This window comes from Notothenia coriiceps, unplaced genomic scaffold (assembly GCF_000735185.1).
Source record: "Notothenia coriiceps isolate Sejong01 unplaced genomic scaffold, NC01 NC01_scaffold00037244, whole genome shotgun sequence".
In the NCBI taxonomy this organism is placed as follows: Eukaryota; Metazoa; Chordata; class Actinopteri; order Perciformes; family Nototheniidae; genus Notothenia; species Notothenia coriiceps.
The window spans coordinates 10283575-10294166 of NW_011369945.1; the positions used below are offsets into that span (position 1 = coordinate 10283575).

The 10592-nt window shown below is 41.7% G+C and overlaps 2 protein-coding genes across 2 annotated transcripts in view; both read left to right on the top strand.

Annotated features, from left to right (window-relative positions):
* Positions 1 to 10592, top strand: part of angpt2b (angiopoietin 2b) — a 510244-nt gene that overhangs the window by 107364 nt on the left and 392288 nt on the right. The gene's annotated exons all lie outside the window — the stretch shown is intronic.
* On the top strand, positions 2415 to 6051 carry LOC104965152 (stomatin-like protein 2, mitochondrial). Its single transcript, XM_010794110.1, has 5 exons — positions 2415 to 2645; positions 2960 to 3104; positions 3677 to 3756; positions 3851 to 3979; positions 4405 to 6051. The coding sequence occupies exons 1-5, from the start codon at positions 2415 to 2417 to the stop codon at positions 4498 to 4500; spliced, it is 681 nt and encodes a 226-aa protein (XP_010792412.1). The 3' UTR covers positions 4501 to 6051.

Below are 10592 nucleotides of genomic sequence, written 5' to 3' on the forward strand. Positions count from 1 at the left end.
ATCAGCCCAACGCAATGACCAGAACAACAGAAACACAGTTAAAAGTCCAGCAAGAATGATTAAATCGTGAGAAAGATAAAAAGAGAAAACACTAAAATAATGCCAAATCTAAGATTAAGTGTAGAACAAGCAAGGCGCGTAGAACCCTAATAAACAAATCCAACGTTAACAAAAGAAAAGAAACAAAATCACACAATTGACGAATATTATAAGTACACTCAATAACATTAAATGCAGAAAAGAAAAATCAATAATCAAAATAAATATACTAATACAGAGAAGTGTCCTTGGTTACTTCCGTGATCTCCGCAAGCCCAAAACGCCAGGCGACAGCAAACATGAAGTAGTCAGAGCCAAAATGAGCAGGAGGGGAATGATTGGCAAGAGTAGGGGAGAGTGTATGTGGCACAGCCACACACCCCCCCCCCCCCCCCACCCCCCCCAGGACCACAAGTAAAGGCCGGACACCACCGGGCCGATTTCGGCCGTCGATAGATGTCTGCGCCGTCGATGAGCGTCCTGTCGCCCTACTCAGATGTGTGTCCAGCACCGTCGTGTCTTTTTCGGCAGATTTTCCACCTCCACCTTAATACAGTAGATGCAAACACAGGTATGGTGAAAAAAGAGAGAACTATTCGAAGCAGAAAAAAAACAGCGTAAAATACAATCTGACAATGACAGATTTTTTTTTTGGGATATTTTACAAATCACTCCCCTTTCAAACTCTATTCTTGTTATTTTTAACAACTTTTTTTTGTTACTGTCAGATAGTATTTTATACCTCTTAATAATTGAGTCTCTAATGTCTCATTAATAACTATAATGATCATATCAAGGTGTGCCTTAACCTCACTGAGCTGAGGTTATTTGAGCCTCTCAGGAGAGAGCTCTCTTCCACCTGGTTGTAGAAAAGCTCTTTAAATTCGTTAGCATAGCTAGCTAACCAGATGCTAATAACAACAGATCGCCACTGTGCTTACAACTAAAGACACAGCCTCGCAAACACTGCGGCATGTATACGGCTCCTTATGGGTACTGCAATATTTGAAGAGCTGGAGCAGCGTTCCGATGCGCTCCGTTACTCCTTTCAGAAGAGACATAATCACGTGAAGACCTATGGTGAAGACACGTTACGCTCGTGTTGTGTTCAATGAACCTGTCCTTGGCCAGGAAAAACAGGCACTCGCTTGTTTAATTATTTTGCGATCTAGATTTCTTCTTCTTTTTTGAAGTGAGAAGTTGTCCGTCCGTCAGTCGGACGGACGGACTGACGGACCCCCCCCAAAACGAAAACTCTTCGGTTCTCCACGAATTACACAAGTCACCCAAATCAGCGTTAAAAAAGCGGGAGGCGCCGAAAAGCGACTAATTTGCATCACTGTATACTACAACATTTGAATCATTGGTTCTTCCTCATTTTCCTCAATTGTTCATATTTGGTTTATTAAAATAATTATATTGTGGTCATTGTTAAAAAATGTCTGCTATTCTCATTATTGTGATTATTGTTTGTATAATGCGCTTTCTGCCTTCCTGTCATCAGGAGTTAGAAATGTAATGGCTATGTAATAGCCTAGATTAGAACCGTCATTATCCAAAACTGCTGGGACACTTCCCTATAGCGAATACCTTTTATATTTGTTCTACTCTTCACTTACTTGTCAGCATAGGTCTGCATTGATGTACAGAGCCGACAAAATACCTTGTTTTATATTGGCATCGTATTGAAGCCAACTCCATCGATCAAGCCAGCATGGCTGAAACTTTCTCTCCCTCTTCTTCTAATACTCCCTGTCACTCCTTTAACTCCTCCGGTGACTTTCTTTTATGTGAAGATAGTTTTTTGCCCGGCGCTTGGCCGCTTACCAGTGGTTTTAAAAACATTTTGGCGAATGGTTAGGTGGCGCTAAAGTCTGTAGGGAAGGAGCGCGCTCCCGCACGGGAGACTGCTCGCGCTGCGCTCTACTCGGCAACAACCGCCTCACGAAACGCTATGTTGTAGCGTTAATAAACGAAACAATGGTCAAAATACCAATACCACAGGACAATTTTTTTTTTTTAAAGCAATATTTTTAGTGGCCCGAGTTGGCAAGTGGAAAGTACGTTATGCTGGCTAAATAGTGCTTCCGGGCCAGTGGGCCATTTACAATGTCGAGCCCTGCTTTTACACATACGGTTCATAACGCAATATTGTTTAATTATCAGTAGCTGCAACACATTTTTAAAGCTGCGTTATCGATCCTTCAATAGGAAGTACTTTGAAGACTTATTTGCGCTTTTCTTTAACACGGACAATGCAAACTATTTAACTTGTCAGAGATGTGCTGCGTGTTTCTAGCATAGGCTAGTTTTGAAACCCTTCTCAAATAAAAACTGCAACTGTGTTCTATTTCTTGTTTGGAAAAGGAGAACAAATGACTGCTTTATTTCACATTCTTCTTCGGTATGATACAGTACAAGTTGTCATACGCACTGCAGTCACTAAACTTTTTTTCTTTGTCCCCTCAAAGGAAAGGGAGTCCCTCAATTCCAACATTGTCCAGTCCATCAACCAAGCCTCAGACGAGTGGGGGATCCGTTGCCTGCGTTATGAAATCAAAGATATTTATGTTCCCCCTCGGGTAAAAGAGTCCATGCAGATGCAGGTGGGGGCCAAATATTTTTCCCTCAACAAATGCTTTTTGTGTCACATATACGTTTGTTTCAGTATATTTCATTGAGATTGAAGAAGCGAGAAAATTGATAAACTTCAGAATTTGTATATTCAGTAAATGATTGTTTTCAACACATTTTCTTATATGAAAACAGAAACTGTTATCCTCAGAGTCTAGGAAAACATGTCCGGTCTTGTGTTAACTGTACTAACAACACTATAAAGTTTGGCATTTTACAGGTGAGGCTGGATAAGTTAGAGAGCTGTATTAATCACAAGAAAACACACTTTATTCCCCCTGTGTAGGTGGAGGCTGAGCGTAAGAAGAGAGCCACAGTGCTGGAGTCTGAAGGGACGAGGGAGGCGGCCATTAACATCGCCGAGGGTCATAAACAAGCCCAGATCCTGGCCTCCGAGGGAGAGAAAGCAGAGCAGATCAATAATGCGTCTGGTGGGTGCACTTCAAAGACCCAGCTCGGTTGTTTTGTACATATAGTTTCTTTTTGTTATGTGGTTCTGTGCTTTGAGGGGTTGTGCTTGTTTTCTGCCATCTCTGCTGTGCTTAGTTATGGTTGTTAGGTTCAGGATGCAAGGCTTAACATCTTGTATCACTACGGAAGCCTATTTCTGCCAGTAAAAGATAGAAAGTGAGATGAAAACTTAGCCGTCTGATAAACCAAAGCTGTTGATAATATTATGATGACAAACTCAAAAATGTGGACTAAGCGTCTAACATTTTTGACTTAACTTTAGTGTTTCCAATGTACGACTTAGCATCTCAAAAATACTGAACTCTCAAATGAATGATAAAGCATCTCAAGTGTGAATTAGCTTTTCAAAACAAAGAGAAATTGAGTCAAATAAAGACTTGATACTTATTTTGAGATAACAAGTCAACATTTGCAGAAGTGTTGCCCTTATGACCTACAGGATTTCTTTGGATCAGGCAGAAGTGGGCTTCTCTGATCAGGACACAAGTGAGACTTTATTAAATGGACAAAGTATTACTGTGTTTCCCCGCAGGAGAGGCTCAAGCAGTGTTGGCCAAAGCAGAGGCTAAGTCTAAGGCTATCCGTATGCTGTCAGACGCTCTGACCGAGCAGGTGAAGAGGACTTTATCTTTTTCAATGAGCTCTATACGACCATTGTCTTATTGTTCAAAGTGAATGTATTTTACCTTTCTTGTACAATGCACAGAATGGAAACGCGGCGGCCTCCCTTAGCGTGGCTGAGCAGTACGTGTCAGCTTTCTCCAAACTCGCCAAAGAGACCAACACCATCCTCCTGCCCTCCAGCACCGGGGACATCAGCAGCATGGTCACACAGGTACGTACACCAGCATCATTATCTCAGAGTACTTTTATTATCCAGGGGAAAAGGGGTTTGTGACATTTTCTTCATTTTACAATGAAAGAAAGAATAAAAAGATAGAAACAAACTATTTATATGAATCAGAAACAGGTTTATGCCAATAAGTTGACACATACGAGGAATTTGTCTCGGTGTACATTGTGCATACATAAACAGTTAAAGAAGATAAAAAGCAAGAAAAAAACAACAAATCAAAAGTAACATTTATACAAACATAAGTGAGAGTACAATGTCTAATTAAAGTGAAATCTAACTGCTGTCTGAGTTTGACAAGTGTCAATGTTGTACACTGAAACTTGTGTTTTTAGACACCAGAATGATTCTCTCGTTGTCTTTAATGCATAGCAATAATTGTTCTCATTCTGTCCTCCTGCACTCAGGCTATGACCATTTACAGCTCATTGGCAAAGACGAGCACACATGTAGTGGAGGAGAAGAAGAGTGATGATGATGATGGGAACAAACCACATCAATAGCAGGACTCAGCGGACACAGAATGAACTCTACTGACACAGAACCACAAGCAGCTACAGTTATGTTTTCAGTTATTTGGGACTCCAGGGCATCGCCGTGAGAAAAGCTTCACACAGCTTCAACTGACAGGACAGAAGGAAAACTGACAACTTTAAATACTTCAGGAATGTTTTGCCGTGGAGTCTTGGAGGAAATCATGCCCCGTCTCAGTGGATTTCTAATCTTCACTGACTATTCTTTACGTTTCGTTATTGTCTGATTAGGAAATAAACACATTTTTAGCCAAATATTCTCACAACAGTGACTTTGGCTGGCTGGCGAGAGGGAGAAATAGATGTCAGGTTTTTGGGATTCACCAGCTTCTGGGTGCAAAACACTGTCGTGCAGTAATGACTTAACATCATACGCTAATTATTTGTAATTACATAACCTCAATTGGACTTAAAGGTTTCAAAATATAATTAAAACACACAATCTTGTTAAATGTATTTGACTTTTGATACTGATATTGAGGGCTGTCTTACATAAGTTTTCAGGTTTGTAATAATGTCTTCAGCCCTATTGGGACCAGCAGCTTTGAGTTAAATGTGATGTCTGACTGTTTGCTTCATAATGCTGATAAGTTTTAAAAAATTAAGTTGATTCACAAAAAGCATCTCCCTAAAAACAACCCTTATCCAGTATCTACTTATATTATTTAACAATACCTTATTAGTTCATTGTAAATACACAGCCGGCCCTATAGGAACAAATGTCCCATAATTGTCTTTTTTTTTTTTTACCTCTTATGTCATGAGGTTCATGAAGTACAAGAAACAAAGATTTGTGAAGTGGAATTAGACTAAGTACGTTTGAAAATATACACGTTAGAAGAATACTGCATAGACGATCCTAAAGAAACACTTGGACTTCTTCAGATGTTATGTTTGGGAACCCTTGACTGTAAATGAATGAAATCTTACATTATAATTTGAAAAAAGACGTTAAAGTTGCCCTCCATGTTATGGGTCACTTTTTTGGTTCGCCAATGTACAATTACCATGACAATTCAATGTAAAAAAGGTGTTTAATTTGGTCTGAGTGTCAATAAATCAATGTATAAATGTTCAGCTATTGTTTTAAATCAGTAGAGGTATGTTGAACTTGCCAGGGTTCATTATTCGTTATAGGGATACATGGTAGGCGGCCTATGGCAAATGTAGTCGGGAATATTTGGCAAAATATAAGACGACAAAATAAATGCTTCAGTATTGTAAATGGGTAATACTTTAAATGGAATGCCTTTACATTCAAAATCATCTAAACAAACAAAGTATATCTGTTCTAGGTACATTGTCACAAGATTACAATTCGCGGTGGACTGAATTTGGTTCCTCAACATAATGACGGAGGGACACCTCTTTACTCACGTCCTCGCTCTCCTATCTGTGATAGTGTGTTTCAGCCCTTTTCTTTGCCTTACAGAGGGTCAGGAAACTTGTAGTTACAGTTTACTACGGTTTGCATTATAAATTGTTTTGCGTATTAAATTATAATAAAGCGGTTCAGCACTATCCAATTTAAGTTTCCTTCTGTTTATTATAACATATGGCATCTTTAAGGGTAAAGCCCATCATGACGACGTCAACAAGAACTTTCTCTACAACCATGTTAAAGAGGCAACTCAAAAAGTTAGTAATGGAAGCAGCAGGCTAACTAATAAAATGGTTTATATAAAACAAATAAACTACACCCCTGGCCCTGCAAGCGAACAGTGGAGCGAAATTTCTGTCTGAAAGTCCGGTATAGGGAAAAAAAACACAAACAACATTTCTGCGTTACACAGAAAACCTTCCTCCTCATATTTCCGCCGGGTTGCACGCACGCTGAAGTTCCTAGCTGCTGTCACCAGCCTCTAATCTCATCGTACCGGAGTCCCAATGAAGGTGAAGGGGGTGTCGCGCTGTTCTCTATTTACCTGAGACACCTGTACCCTTGTGTTGTTACTAAACACACACACACACTCACATCCGCCCTCTGGCAGAGAGAGGAAGGAAAACCCGACTGCTGCAAGGTCAGTGACAAGAGCTAACACAAGCTAGCCGCAGCTAACAACTTACTAACGGTCTCTTTCAATGTTACTAGCATTAGCATCTTGTTAGCCCCATAGACAGGTATATTTGACTGTATTTCTGTTTGAACCTGGATGTGTGCAGAATGAAGAAGCTTCCGGTGCTCTCCCTGCTCCTCTGGGTGTGTGCGGTGTACTTTGTGGGCATTTACCTGTTCGTCGGCGGGTTCCTGCTGGTGAGGCTGGAGGTGAACCGGACCAGTACCTGCGGGGACGTGCTGCAGCCCGGGGAAGTGCTGCAGCCCGGGGAGGAACCGGCCGACTTCTGCCGGGTCCAGCCTCGGTTCCGCCGGGCAGTCCTCCTCATCATCGACGCCCTCAAGATCGACTTCGCCTGGTTTGACCCCAACAACACGTCTCCGAGACCTTATGAGAACAAGCTGCCCGTTCTGGAGGAGACAGTCACATCCAGGCCTTCCCACAGCCGCCTGTATCCTTTCCGAGCTGACCCACCTACGACCACCATGCAGAGGATCAAGGGCTTCACCACTGGCTCCTTGCCTACCTTTGTGGATGTAGGCAACAACTTTGCATCCAGTGCCATCCTGGAGGACAACCTCATCCACCAGTTTGGGCAAGTGGGTGAGTACTAGATACACAGATGTCTTTATCATATGTCCTCTGCAAGACACTCATTTAGGATGTTCTGCAGAATTGAAGAAGATAATCTATCTTGACAGTTCTTTACAGCCTGTTAAGGGGATGCTAAAGCCATCAAAGGGCTGCTGCTGCTCTGCTGACTATGCTCCAATGGAAGCTTGTGGTAAGGCAGGACAAGCACAGGTGTGGATAATATCGTTAATGATGGCTTCGTCCCAATAGATTTCCAATGTCATGAATGAGTGGAACTACAACTACATGCACCATCTAAATGGAATGGAGCCATCTTTAATGTTTTAATTCCACCTGTGATTTTTCCTGCTTGCTTTAACAAGTAAAATGTATATTAAAGTGTGAATGTATACTGTTTTGTAGAGTTATATGCCTATACAGATATTTCTGTTTTGTGCCTAAATCATACTTTATGACATTGGTTTCAGTCATTGGGTCGTTAGATTATTCCTGAGGGTCGCCATATGGTTGTGGAGTAAAAAAAAAACATGGTCAATTGCTTTTAAATTGCATCACCTACAATGTTGTAACTTGTGATCAATATAATTTTGTTTTAGCTTTAGTGCCTACTGAAATCATATGCCACAAATGGTGAGACACGAAAAAACATGAAACCGCTTGCTAGCACATATTAGTTAATCTACCACTGTAGAGCAGACAGTTTGTGAGCAATCAAAGCCTTTGCTTGGTGGGGTGGAGATTTGCAAACACAGACAGGATTATTCTGGGATGTCACAACTTGAAAAAGTTGCGAACCACTGCTTTATCACACCTCAAAATCTTCCAAGTCAATTTTTAAATCACTGATGGCATATGCTCTGATTTGAACTCCCTTCACAGGCAAGCGCGTGGTCTTCATGGGCGACGACACTTGGGAGAATCTGTTTCCGAAGAAGTTCCACCGCTCGCTGCCCTTCCCTTCTTTCAACGTGAAGGATCTGCACACGGTGGACAACGGCATCCTCCAGCACCTCTACTCCACTAGTATGTATTCACCTCGGCACTTCCGTAGCCTTCTCCTAACGCACTCGCGCTTCACACCTCTCCATCTGTCACTTGCTGTTGGTTTTCTCAGTGGTGGGCGAGGATTGGGATGTCCTGGTCGCTCACTTCCTCGGAGTGGACCACTGCGGTCACAGGTTCGGCCCCGACCACCCGGCCATGGCGGACAAGCTGACGCAGATGGACGGAGTCATCAGGTCAGGAATACCACATCCGAGACATCTTTGATGAGTCTCTCCCTGAAATCCCTCTGACCATATTCCCGTTTTCCCTCCAGGTCTGTGATCGACCGCCTGCAGAACGACACCCTCCTGGTGGTGATGGGAGATCACGGGATGACGGACACGGGGGATCACGGCGGGGAAAGTCAGAAGGAGACGGACGCTGCCATCTTCCTCTACAGTCCCTCCCCTCTGTTCCCCGGACCGCCAACCCAGGTCCGTAGAGCACCGCCGGTTTTAGAGAGGCCCTATTATGCTTTTCCCTTTCCTGTAGTGTGCTATAGGTTTGTTTGCATGTAATGGTCTGCCAAGGCTAACATCCAGTATGAGGAAAAAGAAGACCTTTTTGAAAATATAAAAGCATGTAAACATGTCAGAGTTAGAGACACAACATACAAATATGAACCTGAAAATTAGCATGATATGGCCCCTTTTTTATTTTATGATCAAGAGCTCAATAAGATGAATTTCTAGCTAATTACAGGGCTCGACATTAACGACTGCCCGATGGCCCGAGGCAATCTAGTATTTAGCTCGGGCAATGAAGCCTCACCTGCTCGTTGCCCGATCGGGCAATCTATTATGGCAATTGTGGAGACGTGTCGGTGCCTGACAGCGGTCAAATCGGTTGGAAAACGATGAAAAATTTGCCAAAAGTCGGTCAACCCGTCTTTCTTTATGGACGTCGCCATTTTGTGTGCTTTGCGGATGCACTCGGCTCCTCTCGACTGGCTGCTCGGGTCTGGATCAGCTTCCCCGGTGAGGGGCATTCGTAAGCACTTCGCAATGTTCGGGCTGGCCTCGGTCAAACGATTTCTATACAATGAATTACCCGGACAATGAATCGAATCACTAACCTTCTTCTTTATAATTCTCGGCATAAATGGCAGAGTACTATTTATTTGTACTTATCATGTGCAGGTCATTAATTTCTTGTGCATGTGCAGGTCATGAAATGCAACAATATTTTCACATGCAGGTCATTATTCAAGTACCTCCCATGACCACCCTGAACGTGCAATTTGTTGTAATTAATAATTGTATAAAGCAGTTATTTCAAGGTGGTTTCGACCCTCTTGCCAATTCTTAATTTCGAATAAGCGGCCAGTTACACTCGAGGTCTCCCATACTAACAGTAGATAACATTTTACAAACATTTTAACAGGGGCCATAATAGTATAAATAATGTTTAGTTTTGGCAGTTATAACTGAATGTAATGTTTTCTACTTGTTTACATCTGGGAAGCACATCTTGCCTTCAATCAGATGGAAAGTGTCTTGACCAACCAACTTAAGTATTTCTTATAACTATGCAAGGGCAATGCCAAGTGAGCAAACACAACACAAGAACTCATGCAAACAAACAAGTGAAATGAAGAATAAAAATTGAAATTTATAATATCATATTGTGGTGGTTCCATCTTATTCAAGTCTAGAGAATGCACCAGACAGCATCTAAGACCTTGCAAAAATCTAATGTTTAGGGGCGAGGCCCCCCCAAACCCTTCGTGTGACAGTAATTTCTTCCGCACCGCATTTTTCAGGGCAATCTCTATTGCTAAACCCGTAAATTAAATCCTTAATGTCATCGCGCTGAATTAATTAATCTTAAAAAAGATTATTTCAGTTTATTGTGGAGGTTAATGGACAAAGAGAAGATAATAACCAATCATCATATTATTTCTGTGTTTTATCTGTTGTACGTAACTTTGTTCATAGCTGCCCTTCTTGGGCCAGGTCGGCTCTTGGAAAAGAAGATTTTAATCCTCCAAGAGACTTTTACCTGGTTAAATACAATAAACAAATCTTTATGAATTCCTATTAGACACGGAGACTCAATTTTCCTTGATTCAACTTGTCTAGCAATCTCCCTAATAAATACACCGCAGTGGCAAAAGACTTCTCATTAATGGATTCATTATTCCATAATCTGCCTTGCCGGTTAACTTTACTACATCAACCTTTGGGAAGATTTGTGGAGTTTAGGTGCTCAAACCATCTATTTGTAGATGAATCAAATTGATCTACGCTCTTCAATAGTTAAGTAATTATAGGCAGTTTGCATTCGGCAAACGTTGAAGATGAACTTTCCCCGCAAGATTTATCTTCTTGAAACTAGATTAAAAAAATGCTAAATAGGTGCCAGTGA

Coding starts and splice junctions, on each gene's coding strand:
- LOC104965152 (XM_010794110.1), top strand. CDS start 2,415: ATGACTGCTTTATTTCACATTCTTCTTCGGTATGATACAGTACAAGTT. Junction 3,105..3,676: donor GCAGATCAATAATGCGTCTG/GTGGGTGCACTT, acceptor GTTTCCCCGCAG/GAGAGGCTCAAGCAGTGTTG. Junction 3,757..3,850: donor CAGACGCTCTGACCGAGCAG/GTGAAGAGGACT, acceptor TACAATGCACAG/AATGGAAACGCGGCGGCCTC.